We start from the raw sequence: 17,267 nt of genomic DNA on the forward strand, positions 1-17,267 counted from the left end.
CATATAACGTATATTTAACGATTCATACCCAACCCAATCTAAACTCAATCCGACTCGTATTTTATAAAATACTTTCATATTTACGAAAACTCTTACCAAATTGAGGTAAGGGCATTGAGCGAGCGAGCTCGAGATCAAGTGAGAGCAAAAGAAAGTGAAAAGAGAGTTATAGAGGTGCGTTAGAACTAAGTAAATTGTAAACTCATTTAACATCCATATTTTTTTGAATTTTACCATTCTAAACCCATTTACTGAATATGACTAACCTATACAACAACTCGATCCATTAATATGAGTTAAGAAATGGGTATATGATTAATTTTGAGAGGTCTAACGCTAAGATGAGTTTTTTACCTTTATTATTGATCATTTTTTTACCATTTACATGTATTTATTAAGTTTTAATAATCGTTCCACGTTATTTCCTTCCTTCACATTAAAGAAACACATAACAATAACAATTGCGTTTTATGCCCTGATAAAAAAAATCAATGAGAATTTAATTATTAATTAATAATCACTAGCAAGTATTTTGGATAGTTTTCTCTCTCCCTCCCTCCCTCAATCCACGATTTGTGACTTAGGAGTTAATGCAAGTAGATTCGTGAGCATAATTATTTTAGCAAAAGTGAAATTAGATAGTTAAGAGTAATTTATAAATTAGTTGCAAATGAGCATGAGCATTTAGGTAAATAACACCCACTAAACAAAATTATTTGATACATCAATTTTGCAAAAGCAGTTTTTGATACTTATCATTATTCTTTGGGCTGACAAATCATAATCATACAAATACAAAAGATGAATTTACAATAGTCCTCTTAAATTATAAAGTCAAAATTTTATAGAAAAATGATATTAGTGAACAAGAACTTCACAAAATTCTATTTTGTCCAATATATAGAGCGGTGATACCGAATATCTGAATAAGTCATCAGATTATTCAACTAAAGGCTGTCGTTTGTTACTAAAATCTACTGGGTTAATTCCAAAAAAAAGCACCAACTTTAGATCTAGGACAATTCTGGCCCGAACTTTTTTTTGTCTCATAAAAAAGCACCAACTTTAGGTCAAGGGATAATTTTGGCCCGAACTTTTTTTTGTCCCCGTAAAAAAGCACCAACTTTAGGTATATGAACAATTTTGGCCCCAACTTTTTTTGTCTTATAAAAAAGCACTAACTTTGACTTAAATCCCAAATCTAGCCCCCATTGACTTGGAACTATTGATTATCTAACTTGACTATTCCACATTAACAATAAATCCATGTGGCTTGCTAACTGGATTTAAAGCAATATTTATTGTCTTATTCTCTAAGCCACAATTTGAAGAATAACGGTAAAACTGTTTATCTCATTCACTTCACTGACAAGTCAAAAATAACTCTAGATTGAATCTCTCTGGCCAAATGTAATCTGAAACCAACCACTGCCTATTGACAGATGCCATGGACGAGATTCGCCAAGCTCATCACCATAATCTTCTTTCTCAAACAATGGTGAAAGTCAACAGGGGGCCAGATTTTAGGATTATGATGAAAGTTGGTGATTTTTAATGAGACAAAAAAAATTGGGGCCGGAATTGTCACTCAATCTAAAGTTTGTGCTTTTTTACGGGACAAAAAAAAGTTCAGGCCAGAATTGTCCCTCGACCTAAAGTTGGTGCTTTTTTATGGAACAAAAAAAAGTTCGGGCCAGAATTGTCTATCGACCTAAAGTTGGTGCTTTTTTATGTAACAAAAAAAGTTTGGGCCAAAATTGTCGTTCGACCTAAAGTTAGTGTTTTTTTTTGGAATTAGGCCAAAATCTACTCATACAACAAAGATGTCTATAGCCTATAGGGCAAATCAAACTATCATGTTTATAAGGCAAATCTTTTGGTTCATGCCCATTAAGACAGATTCAAGATCCATTTACGTGAAAAGTGAATGGTAGTCAGTATAGTCAGTTTGATTTACAAAATTGCTTTTGGATGTTTATTACGGCCTTCGACTGGCCTGATTAGGACATTTACTATTGATTCGCATCGTTTGGCACGTACCGGTTTGGTATGGTAGATTAGCCGTCTCGGCAACGGATGCCGTTGGCAACTGGATAGGTGCATCTCTTTTCGTTCTGTACACCGAGTATACATTAAATTAATGTGTCAAGAGTGATCTTCTACGTAGATTTACCCAGCAAATGGTCATTAAACCAATAAGAGAAACCCCTTAGAAGGATAGAAAAACCGTACGAAACAATGTGAAGGTCTTCATTTTACACAAACTGGTTCACACATGTCTCCACAAACAGTTCGAGTACAAAAAAGATCAAATGGTCTTGTCCTTTCCAGGCTGTTCGGATGCTTTGAACCAAGGGATCCATACCGATGTAGTTTTCTGATAATGCCTGTAAGCTTCGGCCCTGTGAGTCTTCTTCAACATCCGCTCTTCGACAAGCCCGGTCACGTGGAATAAGCAGAGACTATTGATCAGTGCGCCGACAAGTGTCCATCCCTGTCCCAAGTTCCACGCGAATATGACCAGTCCCCACCACCATAGCTGCTCGCCGAAGTAGTTCGGATGTCTCGAGTAGCGCCACAGGCCCTCGTCAAGATTGAGCACCACGGGCTTCCCCTGTTCTTTCAGCTTCTCATTTCGACTGACATAATCATGAAGCTGAGTATCCGCAAAGTAGGCCACGATGATGCCGCAAACCGACACAAGAACAGCCAAAAAATCCCAAACGTTCAGGGGCTTGTCCACTGAGTGTACTACATACGTCGGGAGACACACTCCAAGGAGGAAAACCTGCAGGTAGAGCTCGTTCAGACATTTCATCAAACAGTCACCGGGCATAGAAGAGAATTCACTGACTCGGGGCAGGAAAGGAATTGCAGAGAGCACCTGTTGAGAGACGTAGATGGCCAAGAAGGAGACCCACCACCAGTTCTTGCCATACTTTGCGCGCATCTCGGTGAATCTCCAGTCTTCCCGAGCACCCCACTGCCATTTCTCTCGCCTGAAGTAGTTGTGGGAGAGCCTCACGCTCCACGCCCATGTCATGGCCATCAGAATTCTGGATCTCCACCAGTTGTACTGCCCCAGAGGGTGGGTGGCGTAGTAATGCGTCAGCAGCACGGGAATCACCGTCCAGTACGGATCTATCATCTGCAACGACCAAGAAACAGAGGAGACGCGTTCAACTTGCTGGCCCCGCGAAACAAAACAAGAGAGAGAAGCGGGAGGCACTCACCCAGTGGCTAGACTGAATTTGACTGATGGTCCAGAAGAGGACGTTGACGTTGAGGAAGAAGAAGGCGTTGGCCAAGAGAAAAGGATGGTGGAGGCACCAGCTCCAGAGAGGAGAGAGGCGATCGCCGCCATCGCCGCCATCGCCGGCAGCGACGGAGCCGGAGTGTTTGAGGAAGGCCAAGTAGAAGAGAATGGAGGGGAGGGGAGCGACGAAGGCGAGGAGGGCGTTCTTGAGGTTGCGACCCATGCTCGGCTGCCTGATGCAGTGGAGACGACGGGGCCGAGTCTATAAATAGACGTGGAATGGGATGATTGTGTAGCTTATGTGGGGGTGGGCCAAATGATGAGTCGAATCCACTCACATGCACGCACCGCATTCTATAATCCAGCCTCGCACCCTGGTCCCCCTCCCTCTTTCGCATCGCCGACTCTGCTTTTGCACTTTGCACACGCCGAGAGTGCGAGAGTTCCGCAATCTACGCAGACACAGTGAGAGAGAGGACCGTGGACCACGAACGGGTGAAGGGGGACACGAGGCATGATTAAAAAGCATGAAAAAGGAAGGAAATTGAGTATGAGTGATCATCATTGCGCACCGCAGGCCAATCGCAGGTTGGTGCCAGTGGAGTGGAGTGAGCTTCGGCCATGCGCGGCACTTCTTTAACCTCTCTCCTCCTTCTGTTTCTCCACCTCACTCACAGTCACGGCCTCACAGGCAGTCCTGCCCTGCCTTTTCCCTCTAGTAAATTCGTCTGGCTTCTGTTTTTATTTTTTTTATTGTGGGGGAGGGGGTAATTTAACATCAATTTGGAGCAGGGAGATTGTATAGATTCTGCTGATGATGAGAAATAAAAAACCATCATTGCATATCAGAAATTGTCAATCTTATTTTGAATCTTCTCCGGAAGGGAACTTTACCCAGATGATTTTGCTTTACCATTACTGTACATGAGAAATTTTCTTGATTTCAATCGCTTTTCTTTCTGTCCTTCCTACTTAAAAAGTCCGAGTCTATTTGATATAGTTCGTGCTGAAGAATTTTGCATTCAAGGGGGATGACTTCATAAAAGCAATTCTGCAATCGATTGTCGTAGGTGCTGTAATCGTGAAGTGCGCTTGTCGACGCCTTGTGCAAATACCAACTAGACTCTTCACAGCTTTTATTGCTGCCAAGTACCCAACATCCTTATAATACAAAAGCGGTCGATTGGGACAACATGATATTGACAATCAGTCATGGACCATACACCTTCACATCACTGGACCAGGATGGTATATTTCATATTCCAATGCCAGAAAAGGAACAAACAGTTCAGAATGATTAGCTTTCACTACAAAAACCATGTTTCACAAGAGCCGCTATTCTTATATCAAGATACTGTATCTCTAAAGAAGGGAAGTGTGGGACCGAGATCCATAAACCACATTAACAAATCATATCCACCAGTCTTCCCTTCTCCCCCAACTTGAATCCTGAAGTATATTCTTTGGGGGTTCACTGATATTACTCTCATGTATTGCACATATAATTTCTGTACAAATAAAAGCTCAGTGAATGCCATTCACCTATTGCCTTTTTCACCTTTCAACATCAAGATGCATTTCTCTCAACGGATGCTGGAATCATCTTCGTTTCCTATGCTATTGAGCATTTGGAGTCGTGCGATTTTCATGCCTAGGGGATTCTGCATAAGCTTGTCCTTGGTCTCTCACATCTCTGAACATAGAAAAGATCGAGTTGAGACCTTCAGAAGAGGCACCGCCTAATATCCACAACAAGAGAGAGCTAAACGAGTTCATAGTTCCCGGGTTGGCACCACCCTCTGCTTGGCGTAGGTCGGGCTGTCCAGCATTGTCGGTTTCAGCCTGTTCCGGAAGCCCGAAACTATTCCGCATGGTATTCGCCTGTGTGGTTTGATCTAATCCAGGTCTCTGCCCAGACACAGGTCCAGTTATCATGTCTGCATTGGCTGGAACTGCGTTCCTAGTGTTTAGTCTGGTTATGTGAAATGTTGATGCGAGGATTGTGGACGAGGTGATGTGGAAGTCTGGGTGCTGTTGAAGCTGTGACCGCCGATTTTGCATAAACCTTTGTAGAGCGGGGACCTATAAGATCAATACAGGAAAGTGAACCTAAGTGACCAAGGTAAACAAGCCTTCAAAGGGCGAGAGAGAGAGACAGACAGTATTCCTAAGTACAGAATAGTTTCTTTCTCCAGAGCTTCTCCTTAAACTATCGGTATAACATTCTAATGATATGCATTTAACCAAGCACTATATTCATCCTGTGAACCATCTGGCAAGACATTCTAACAATATCTTTCTGACCTATAGGTCCACACACCGTGCTTCCCAATTGGGAGTACAAGCTAATGCAGCACTTGCTATATTACAATTACCTCAAATCTGTTCCAGAAATATAAGATTAGATGCTGCATGAATGCTGCCGTTGTAGAGAGTGCCAAGTATGAAAAACCTGAAAAAGTTCATGAAACACTTAAATGAGAGTCTTCATCCATAGATGCGTGCGCGCGTACAAAAGAAAGAAAGGCGAAGGGAAACGTACCATAAGAATAGGAAAAGAAATAAATATGGAAAACCAGGAAATAGAGAAGGAAAAACCGGGGAAAGAACTTCATTGATATTGGCGTGCGGACACTGCAAGGATAATCAGATTTTAGCTGTTAGTCTTTATTCGAAGGTAAAAGACTGTATTTGGGGACATGTGCTCGTGAATAAATCATGTTGCATATTTTCAACTGATGGGACTCTAAAATGTGTGAAACATCTTTATCATCACAGAACAATCGGCATCACGTTCAATTTAGCTTAAAGAATTGATTGCGAATTCAAAATTTTAGCACAATCTTCTAAACCACGAATTAACCAATCCATAGCAGCAGGAGATAAAGGACAAAAGAACAGAATACATTTTAGCTAAGAATATCCAACAGAGCCCACTCATTATCTGTTACTATCTGTCACTTTCAGAAAAGGAGAAGTTATGAAACCAAATAGTCCAAACCACACTGCTTTCCAGCTCCATCTAATAACAATCTCTTTCTGCTATTAAAAAGGAGAAACATATCTTCTCCTGTACCCCTTGGATTTGATTACTCAAAATGCGGCTTGCTTATGCCATTTAAGTACAGGAGTTATGCATATCCTGCATGCCAACTAAACTACAAATTCATATGAAAATACCAACCACCAACACCACTGGAGCCTTTTCCCAGGAGTCCATCACGTGGATCCACCAATGCCTTTGCACCGCATTTGGTTTATTTCCTCCATAAGGTCAATAAACTCAAGGTTCCCCTTTATCGTGGATTACATACGATAAATCTCGGAAAATGTAAATGATACTTCGCAGGAACGAGTGCTTATTCTCCCAAGTTTAATAGTGAAAATTATGGCCAGTAATTTTTACCCGCTTTGAAAATATGATAAGTTCACTAGCGAGAATAATTGCATTTATCATGATCTTGGTTGCCAAATGCCCAAAAGAGGAAACAATATAATCAACTGAATGGTACAAAACTGTCCTTCATCCAACATGAATACACTTTTCCTCATACTACTTAAAAAATTGCATCAACAGTCTGCAGGCATCGGTTTCCCTACTAAATTCAAGGATGCAAACTTCCTAACAATGCATAAAAGTTCAATGGTATAAGCATAACAAATACTTACAAACACACAGGTATGGATGGACACAAGCTTGTCTATTATGTACATAAAGTGCATGCCTGCAGCTCCTTGTGCGTGCATAAGCATGAGAGAGAGAGACAGAGAGAGACAGAGAGAGATACCTTATGAGTGTAAATAGTTCACATAACCACACGAGAATTAACACCATGAAAGCCAATAGCTGGTCATCATAAAACTCGAACAGGAAAAAGAGAATCCCGATCATGATCTGCAATCCAATTCACTGCTTGTTAAGAAGCTTTTGCACTATTTGCAATATTTGATGGGCTGTCCATACTAATGTCAAACCATCTTCAAACCATAATGCTCACCGGTACAAAGACAAGGGATTCTATGACATGCACAAATATCAGTTGAAATGTAGGAAGCCGATGTCTTGCGTGATGTTGAAGCTGCACTGCAAATCACTATTATTTTAGAATTATATAGAAGTATGTGAAAGAAGAAAATAGAGACGAAACATGAAGGTGCAAATCAAAAGATGCCACCAGCTCAAGAGCTATAGAACCCCTAACCCGAATCAGAGAGAAGATAAGCTCCAGACAGCTACTAAAAAAATCAACGATTTTCATATAATTGGCAGTGTACATCAGACAACTTTCATATATGCAGCAATCCTATTACACTGTTCCTGGAACGATAAATAAAGATCAAAGAACAGGTACCCAGCTTCCATCATACCAGGGATCCAATACAAACCTGTGAATTTCAGCATTCGGGTTTGTGTCTCTCTCAATGTGAATGATACGGACATTGTCGTCGTGAAAAAAACGAACAGAGACATCATGAGCACTCCACACTTTTTCACAAAGTAGTCTGCAAGTGGCCAGTGAATGCATTACTTGTCTATTGAAAATTAACTGAAAATTGAGGGACAAGATTCTCTTAAAAATAAACAAAGACAAATTACCAAAAGTTATCAGCTTAATAACTATCAATTCTCATGCTAACGTTTTTCCATATAGTTTTCGTCCTGTACATTCACCAATCTCCACAATTACATTGCATCGACACAATCTTCAATATTGTCAAGTAGTCCAACGACGCTAGTAATTTTATAAAGGAGACTTTAATAACCACACTGATTGATTATAATGGGCCACATGTCTTCGAATAAGTTACTCAGAAAACACCAACCCACTTGAAACCAAGTCTAAAGCAAGGTTCGGTGTTCAGCCAGATTAAAGGAAAGTAAAGTTCACATCCCTGCACGTGAACTCATAAGGCCAAACCATTTCTAAACAACCGACATCCTTCGATACATTTCCACTTACAGCGCACTTCATTTCTTATGTCAAACTAACAGGAACATGTTATAATAGCATCCAATGGCTTAAACTTAGATTTTATACTGGAGATGATGACTGTTACAAAAGGCTATGCATTGTGCCAATTGTTTTACTTCTGAGAGGAAAGATGTTTCATAATTGTATCGCGAACATGTTCCACAGGCGTGCAGCATGCATGTTTATGTAAAAGCGGTACCGCAAACATTTCATATGTTGAAAACTTCTCCATCAACTGATACTACAGTTGTATCAAATAGAGCTAATTGGTGGCTTGGCCATATTACTTGGCTTGTGGAATTGCTCGTAAGTTGGTATAGCTTTTTGCACAAAAGCCAGAGAGAGAGAAACCAGAAGACAAAAAAAGACCTGTCTTATGGGACAGAATGTGTAATGAGTTTCTTAAAGGCTTAAATGGGTTTAGCGGTAAATATTTACGTGTTTTCCAATAAAAATTTTGAGATGTTTAATTCACAATATTCCATAGTAACAGTCAAATTTCAAATGTAAATATCTAAAACCAAGTTAAAAGCCACAGCCACTCTAAACACACTAAACTATTCCTGCCTCCTAGGTTGTTTGGCATCAAATTTACTGATAGGTTCTTTTGCCAAAAATCTTTAGATTAAAAACTCCAAAGTCCAAAGGGATCTAGTGAATATAATACTCACTAATCCAACCATATCCAACATGCTCCTAATGACCTCAGACTATTTATATGCTGTAGGAATATATGTAAATAATGGAGCACTAGAAGCTTTTATTTTTCTTTCACAAAATGCTCCTTTATTGCCGTTTAGCTACAATCATAGACACAGAAAGGGGAAAAAAAAGAATCTAACCTCCAAATCTTGCTGGACCTTCCGGAGGTTCGTGCGCATAAGTAAGATTAAAGAACTCCTTGGTCTGGTAATTGTAGAGGTGACCTGCAGGAGGTTTACCATTCAGAGGGAATCATAAAGCTTCTACTTGACATACTGGAACATCAAAGGCTGTCTTACTATCACTATAATATTTTGAACCCCGATGAACGCATGATTACCTAAATTGGCAACATAATCTCCAGATCCAGTGGAAGATAGTCAAACAGTAGGGTAAGATAACATCAAGTACAAGGCTGAATCATCCCAAGGCAAGGAAAATGTATGAAAAATTGAGTTTTGGGAGCATCAGCCTACAGATTCATAAATAGTAGCTTGCCTCATACAGGATCAGCAACATGGAAAATATTTCTCTTTGGTCTTTTGTATTCAAATACTCTCCACAAAAGATCCTCAAAGAAACTGTCTTGCTAATCCCTTCTTTTGTTCATAAATCTTAAAAGTCCAATAAAAAACTACCGATTTCTTTATCTATATCTTCCTAAACCATTCCCTTAATTTATCAGTAAAAGTAGAGATATTATCAAGGGAACAACGGAGTAATGCATGTATACAAAACCCCACTAACTGTGTCTGAATCTCCGTGTAATGTTTGCAGATTTTTCATTTTACACTATCATTTTTCTCACAAGTTTTGTAGTTCTTTAATCCACACCCAATTCTTACATGATAGGGCACTGCTGCAGTGCTACTGCACTTTCACTAATACTGATTAAGAAAGTAGGCGGACCATATGCTGAAGACTTGCCTCCTCTCAATTCTCTTCAGTATTCTGAAGTATGAAAAGCATACATTTATTGGTATCCAAAAAGTGTTATCTCTCCATAATTCTAAGTTTCTACTATCTTGATCTCAACGCTTCATATTAAATAATGCTCTAGAACTCCTAGATATGGTGCTTAACATTTTAATCACCTGCATATCTGCTTAAAGAGGCAGGCTTCCTTGAGAGCATTGCCCATTAGTAAATTAAATTTCAAGTGAGAACTCGAAAAAAAAATTACGAAAGGAAAACCAGTATTCTTGCTGAAACATATAAATACCTTTTTTAGAAGAGTTCAACAAACTATTCATCAAAATGGTATCATATCCAACAAATCTGTTTATCAGAAGTTGCTGCCACCTGAAATTGCCACAATAGGTTTAAAAATATAGCCAGAACTGTGAATGGTACTCGAACTCCTAAAAGTAACACGTTTCCCTATGAGAGTCGGTTCACTTTCAATAGTGACCATATATGATCATACCAACCTAGTGTGTCCAGTGTCCACCAAGAGAAGCTTTATGCGATAGTGCAGGAAAACTATCTTGTGATATCTGCTTTATGGGTAGTTACTTTTATATTCTTTCATTTCTAACTAAACAAGCACTCGCGACCTAATATATCTGGATGGTCATAAAATGTAACCCAGAGACCACGCTTCACTGGAGCGGGAAGGAACAGAACGTGATTGACATCGGCAAAAATTACCAAGATGGAAATCCATCCAGGATATATATTCAATAAACATGCATAACAAAAATCTTGTCGCCCTTGGACTAAGAACAGGCTCTCGAAAATTTAAAAGGCCAAAAGCTAAGTTAAAGAAAAGGTAATTGAAAAAATATCTAAAATCTGATAATAGACAATTAAGACCTATTCTTCCTTCCTGGAAAGCAGATGAAAAATATGTTAAGTTAGAGAAGTTAACCTGTTGCCAAAGCAAGAATGTTGAGCTGATATGCTAATATTCACCGTACGAATGTTGTGCTCAGTCTTAGCATTTTCAGGCAGCAGAAAATATCCCTGCAGGGAAAAAAAACTACTCTCTTGGTCCAACTAGATTGAGATTCAAACCCTATTACAAATTCTTTCAGTCAAAAAAGCTAAACCATCACACCATAAGTGATTCAGCAAAATTGTGGCGCAAAGGACAAGAACAAATAACTGTCATCATACCTTTTCCATGGTGTATAAGTACGTTGGTTCAAAAGCTTTAATTCTCTTTTCAATCAACTGCACTGCAACAAATGGCACGATACGATAAGAGAAAATGATTGAATAAAGAGAGGAAAAACCAACTTTCTTGACCAATTGTCACATAAACAACCAGAGTGGATAAATCCAGAAGCTGCACCGACAAAAAGTGCCAACACCTATTGCCAGATAGTACTCACAGAGATATAGTAAGCTTCGAGCACATAAAGATCTAAGCCAATGTTCGGTGGCCAGGATAAAAGCCTAGATAGAATTTTGTCCTATCTAGTTTTTTGTTGTTGTCCAGGACAGGATAAGGCTGGATAAAAGAGGGATATAAACCAGATAAAAAAATACCATGTAGGGGGTGGGATAAAGGTGAATAAGATTTCTCATATCTATTGTATACACTGGTCACCACGGAGGACCACCACTGCAACAGCCGCTCGTCGTTGACTCCAACCACCACCAATCATCACTCCGGCCAACCATCGTGTTACCCAGCTGGAGCTTCTCGATCGAAATCCAAATTTGGTGTGATGGCGGAGCTTTCATTCGTCGTCCCTTCTCATTCACAACTTGTGCGCCATCTCCCATACATATACACTTCACCTGCGAGGAAAAGTTTCCACCTTTTTCACAGTCTCTCACTCTATCATGCATTGTCCTCATGGGAATCGAAGAAATCGAGCGAGACGCATTCCATCTTCTGCTTCGATTCATCAATGGAACTATAATGTGTTTGTGAGCTTCATAGGCAAGGACATAAGGAAGACCTTCGCAGCCCACCTCTTCCACACGCTAGGGATTTCAGGGACAATGACAAAATGGAGACTGAGATTCTCATCAAGCCCAAGCTGCTCGACGCAATTCGCCACTGTAAGGTTTCCCTCACTGCGTTCACCATCATCTACGCCGACTTGCAGTGATGCTTAAATGGGATGGTGGAGATCCTGGAGTGCAACAAGAGGTTATCTGGTGTTGCCCAATGCTGACAATATCATCTGAGGCAGGCCACAAAGGTCACAATGTAGAGAATCGAGACAGTACAGAGATGGTGGCTGACTGGGTGCCACGGGTCGATGACTGAGCGATGATAGGGGATGCGATGACGAGTGCCGATGGCATAGCAAGGTGAGACGATGTCAACGGCGGCTTGACAGGTGGCGGTGGAAGGCGACAGTGATATTGGGTTGATGACAATGGCGTAAAGGTAGGGGAGGGGAGGGGGAGAGGAGAGAAGAATTTGTATTGTATCCAAGTTATAATCGGACATCTACCATACACTGTATAAGATATTTCAAATACCGTCATTATCCTGTCCAACCTCATCCTATCTGACAAAAAAATCCAAACAACCCAACACAGACTAAGTGCAAGTAACGTGGAAAAAGACTTCTCCAAGCAATGAATCTAATAGTACCTACCGGAAGGGTGGGGGGAAGGAGAGAGAACCATGCAATGCTATCTTTTCCATTTTTGTTGTGTTAAATCTGATGTTAGTGAGAAATAGAGCGCCAGATAGAAAAGAACAAAGTGTCACATGCAAAGGTGTAAAATATAAAAAAACCAATAAATGGAAGTTACAAAGACTAGTTTATCTTAACTGTCTTATATATGTACAAAAAAGATCCAAACTGAACCAAAATTTTACACAATAGTGGATATTAAAAGTTGCAAGTTCTTTTTTCTTATCAGTAAAAGAAACTCAAAGTGGCACACAGGGAATGCCAACCTATTTACAAGTCATAGAGTTCACTTGGTGAAGGATAGAATTACATCAAGGCTCATGCTATGTGTGTGCTAAGACGTCACAATATTGCAACTCTTTACCTGCATATAAGTTGGTCCTATCTAGATGAAGTATGTGCAACCACCTAGGTATGTCGATGTTGAAGTGCACACCTGCAATATTCTGCAGTAAAAATTTCGAATTCAGCCACAGGAAATTAGCACATCGATCAAACGAATCCTTTTGCATCTGTAACCACATTGAAACAAAGAGATTTCATATATAGAGCATTACCTTGCAACTATGAAATGACACGCCAGATAAACAAAAAATGAAAATATACATCAAATGTCAAAACCAGCTAATAAAGAGCCCAGGTGAAAAAATTAGACGTTCCAAAGATAGCGTAGCTCACAAAATTGTCAAACATGAGCTGTGAAACTTAAGTGGTACCCTGGCTACAGGCAGCAAGGAACAATTGCCATGATGAAATAATCCCAAAATTAAAGCAACACATAGGCCTACAAAATCATCCTCCAAAAGTGCAATCCAGAATTTCAAGCTTTTGCAATGGTAAAATCTCAGGTCCAGGTGCTTTACGGAACTTCTTAGGAATAGTTGAGTTGTCACCACTTTAAATGCGCAGTACATAACTAGCTTATACAGCTCAAGGATCTGGAGGGGTAGGAACATGGAAGACTGCTGGAGGATCTTTAAAGAGTAGATACACCAAATCATAGTATTGATTGCTGTTAACCTTAGAATCTTAATGCAATGGGAATTGTGAATCACTTCAATCTTTCATCACCCAAAATCCCGATATAAATGCCTAAGATCCCATTAAATCAAGGCACACATAAATACCCTAATTCAGAATTTTATAAGTCTAGTAATCTACTCTTCCTACGATGGCTGTACATCTAAATGCCAGATAATAGAGGTCAAAACTGCCTCACTTTTTCGCCATCATCAAAATTGCCTATTCAAAAGCAACAATGCGTAAACGAGAGCTAATCACGAGCACAAATATATTAGAAAAAACCGATAATATTTGTAGTCCACTCACCCACAACTTCCAGAAACTTCCGACAATTTGTTTGACAAGTGTCCATATGAATGAGAGACGTCTCCACCATTTCCTGCCCAAGTGAGCAATAGCAGCTTTAAATGTTTCCTTGGCGGATAAAGGAAAGCTATTCCGAGACCCCTCTTTATCTGTTCTGCCAATTGCTTCATCATCTGTCGACTTAGAATTCTGGCTGCTAGGAAAAGTTTCCGCTTGATGGTCAGATACCTCATTGTCAGTCTTCCAAAACTGTAAGACTAGTTTGCCCCGTCTAACACCTGAGACGATCCAGTTTACCCAATACTTTGCAGCCAGAAGTGTCAATCCCTTTCCATCTACATTCTGAACTTCCACTTCGCCCTCTGCATGTTCAGAATCAGGAAGATCTCTCCTGTCCAATGCAGTCTCATATTGTGACCACAAGCCTACACTGGCTATCTACAGCAGTAAAGAGATGTTAAATGTCACTGAATGATCACACTTCACATTTGGCAAAGGGGGAAAAAGGATTTGAGCCACCAAATTGAAAAAAATATAAAAGACTGATCTGGAAAAGTATTATCTTACATCACAACGGAAGTAACTGACTCAAAAATATAACATGTCCACAACTCTAAGATTAGCTACCGATTACCATGCACTCCATTGAGCTTTTCTCCTCTCATTTCACTGACCCATATTATTAAGGCAACAAGTTTGCCGAATCATAAAAACAGCCTGTTCCCACAACCACTACCAGTATTTCCAATTTACCAGCAGCTCCTCTATTTTTATATCATTGATCGTACCTTAGGTATGCGACATCACTGGTAACTATTACATGTCTGCATATTAAAACTGATCAATTACTGATGCAATTACATAAAACGGAAATACAAGGTATGTGACATCACTGGCAATAATTACATGTCTGCATATTGAAACTGATCATTTACTGATGCAACCACGTAAAACGGAAATACATGTTAAAATTGACGACTAATTAAGGCAACCAAATAAAGGCGGGAAAGTAAAGCAGACTAGTTTTAATAGAGAATTCTGCAGTTGACACAAAATATGTGTAAACACCGTAGGATTGTGGAGATTCCAAAATGAAAATGTTCATTATGTTAAGCAAAATCAAACTACTATTACGTCAGCACAACACAAAACCATTAAACTCTTCCCATCACCACAAACCTCAATAATTACCCGTCACAGGTTCCAAACAGGTTCCAAGTATCTATTGACCGGATCACAAATGAGAAGGCATAAGGTAAAAAAATCAACCCACAAAAGCAGAAAACGAAGGACAAAAAGGTATTAAGAGTGGGGAGTTAACTACGAGTATAAAGAAAAGGTACAATTAAAAAGAAGGGAAGAAAATAGAGACAAGCAAGCAAAGGTACAGTCAAATTGGAATAAACAACAAAATGATCTCATACCTTGATATGAAAGAGTTGGGCATCCGCTGTTTGGACTCCAGTGAACTCACTAGAACAGCCAGGCTGATGACAAGAACTAAATTTCAGCCGTATACCACAATAGCCAAAGTGCAAGAACACTAAAAAAGTAGAGATAAGCATATCTTAAAGTATCTAAAACATATGGTTGTGTTTACTATTTAGTTGAATGAAAGACGAAATGCAGGATGCAGTACAAAGAATACCACCAACTGAACAAAACAAGTGACAAACCAAAGCACAAGCTTGAACTCTCTCTCTCTCCCAAGACAAGCAGTACAGACAACTGTTGTTTATTTGGATGTTGGACCTCGCCAGATGCAAGATATGGATTTCATTTTGATTCGCTTCCCAGCGATCATCACTCAGCACAAGAGGTCGTAGCAACTACCCTAACACATACTGGCATTAAACTTAACGTTTCTTAGGCAATCCCAAAAGCAAAATTATTCACAAATTTGAATCTCGAAATAGTTAATGGCAATGGCAAGCAGGGTGACCTGCATAACTTAAGGCTACGCTTCAACAGATCATCACCCCACTATCCGAATAAAGATGCTCGCCCACAACATGAGAGTGTTAAATAACCCCCAAGGTCCAATTTTGTCTCAAACCCGCATCAATTTCTCCCCCATGCAAAAACACCCACGACTTAATCCTTCACCTCACCAAATCGTCACACTGCAAACACCGCGATGAGTAACCAAACGAACCGCAACACAATCAACTGATGTGTGTCCCGGCTAAACCAACTTCGGACACTGTACACAACCCTATCCATCAACTCATTCGGCGGAACAAAACCCAAACACAGGCCAGGCCCCAAGCTCGCAAAAGGGTACTCAGAACAAGCGCGAGGGACGATCGAGGGTTACCTGCTGGACGTAATTGGCGTGCATGACGACGAGGATGCAGAAGAGAGTGACGGCGATGAAGAGGTAGACATACTCCAAAGCAGCTCGGAGCCGGGGCGTCAGGATCTGCGAGAACCGCTCCTGGACCCGAATGAACGTCTGCTCCGGATCCATTCCCTTCCCTCTACGCGACGATCATCTCCATCTCCTCCCTCCTCCTTCTTCACTCTCTTCTCCGCCTCTCTTCTTCTTCAGTCGATTCCCTCGTCGACCTCTTCCAGAGGAAAATGTTCCAATCCGAGAATAAACTGCGATGTCCGTCCAACCGATAATTCACGATTGTTTTTCTTTTTTTCTTTTTTCCTTTTTCTTTTCTTTTTCTTTTGCGTTTGGGCTTTGACCTTTCTCTCGTTCCTGATCCGCGCGCACGTTAATCACGAAGCGAGCCCGAAACGCTGCGTTTGATTGTACAGCCCGTCATTGAAGACCCGCCTCGATTGAAAAAAGAGGAATCGCACGACGGCAATCGCATCTTCGTTTCACGAAAGCAAGTGCATGGTAATCACAACAATAATTACATCACAAAAATTATAATAATTATAGTAATAATGATGATGATGTTGATGTTGATGTTGATGTTGATGTTGATGATGCAAAAGCTTTTCTTTCCAATATCGTGTCGTTTTGGGGATTGTAAATTCGCTGCAGTTGTCGTATTAAAATTTATTATTCATGCCTCCGAAACATATTCATTAATCACAAATAGATGCTTTGAATGTTGAATACAAGATTTGTGTTCTCTGTTCTACGATTTTGTTATCCCCACCGACCATGTACTAATTTAATTCAAAGTATCCCAATGTTTTTACTTTAAAGCCTCGGGGGAAGCTAGCATTTTAATTGGAAAGTCGCATAAACAAAGATTGATCAAAGCATTGTTGATTAAATTTCAACCCGCGTGCTAAGCACACGTGTTCAATCACTGTCGTGAAATTATACGTGTCACGTTGGTAAGAAAAGATAATATCCTTCTATGATGTTTTTTTTTGTTTTTGGTAACCGAGGATCCGCCACCATTCCCCGGGGACGAGCCCGCACGGGTAATC

General features: G+C 40.1%; 2 protein-coding genes across 2 annotated transcripts; both read right to left on the reverse strand.

Moving 5' to 3' along the window:
* Positions 1-2,181: 2,181 nt before the first annotated feature.
* On the reverse strand, positions 2,182-3,890 carry LOC115679573 (uncharacterized protein C594.04c). The gene is made up of 3 exons (XM_030603188.2): positions 3,234-3,890; positions 2,885-3,148; positions 2,182-2,788 (listed from the first exon to the last, which is right to left on the reverse strand). Exons 1-3 carry the CDS (start codon positions 3,477-3,479, stop codon positions 2,309-2,311), a joined length of 990 nt encoding a protein of 329 aa, XP_030459048.1. The 5' UTR covers positions 3,480-3,890; the 3' UTR covers positions 2,182-2,308.
* Positions 3,891-4,488: 598 nt separating this feature from the next.
* On the reverse strand, positions 4,489-16,487 carry LOC115679572 (membralin-like protein At1g60995). Its single transcript, XM_030603187.2, has 14 exons — positions 16,183-16,487; positions 15,290-15,352; positions 13,866-14,303; positions 12,901-12,982; positions 11,050-11,111; positions 10,802-10,896; positions 10,154-10,233; positions 9,072-9,155; positions 7,643-7,759; positions 7,255-7,340; positions 7,045-7,151; positions 5,799-5,890; positions 5,632-5,708; positions 4,489-5,338 (listed from the first exon to the last, which is right to left on the reverse strand). Exons 1-14 carry the CDS (start codon positions 16,333-16,335, stop codon positions 4,874-4,876), a joined length of 2,001 nt encoding a protein of 666 aa, XP_030459047.1. The 5' UTR covers positions 16,336-16,487; the 3' UTR covers positions 4,489-4,873.
* Positions 16,488-17,267: the final 780 nt, after the last annotated feature.

This window comes from Syzygium oleosum, unplaced genomic scaffold, assembly GCF_021117445.2.
Source record: "Syzygium oleosum isolate NSW1041296 unplaced genomic scaffold, Sole_v2.1 Sole_v2.52, whole genome shotgun sequence".
NCBI classification, from domain to species: Eukaryota; Viridiplantae; Streptophyta; class Magnoliopsida; order Myrtales; family Myrtaceae; genus Syzygium; species Syzygium oleosum.

What these genes read in the sequence shown, in the direction of transcription:
- LOC115679573 (XM_030603188.2), bottom strand. Translation starts at nt 3,479, where the DNA reads ATGGGTCGCAACCTCAAGAACGCCCTCCTCGCCTTCGTCGCTCCCCTC. An exon ending in AAATTCAGTCTAGCCACTGG is followed by an intron (nt 3,149 to 3,233) that starts GTGAGTGCCTCC and finishes TGGTCGTTGCAG; the next exon opens with ATGATAGATCCGTACTGGAC. An exon ending in CCATCTACGTCTCTCAACAG is followed by an intron (nt 2,789 to 2,884) that starts GTGCTCTCTGCA and finishes CTCTACCTGCAG; the next exon opens with GTTTTCCTCCTTGGAGTGTG.
- LOC115679572 (XM_030603187.2), bottom strand. Translation starts at nt 16,335, where the DNA reads ATGGATCCGGAGCAGACGTTCATTCGGGTCCAGGAGCGGTTCTCGCAG. An exon ending in GTTGAACTCTTCTAAAAAAG is followed by an intron (nt 9,156 to 10,153) that starts GTATTTATATGT and finishes AACCTCCTGCAG; the next exon opens with GTCACCTCTACAATTACCAG. An exon ending in CCGAATGCTGAAATTCACAG is followed by an intron (nt 7,341 to 7,642) that starts GTTTGTATTGGA and finishes AGTGATTTGCAG; the next exon opens with TGCAGCTTCAACATCACGCA.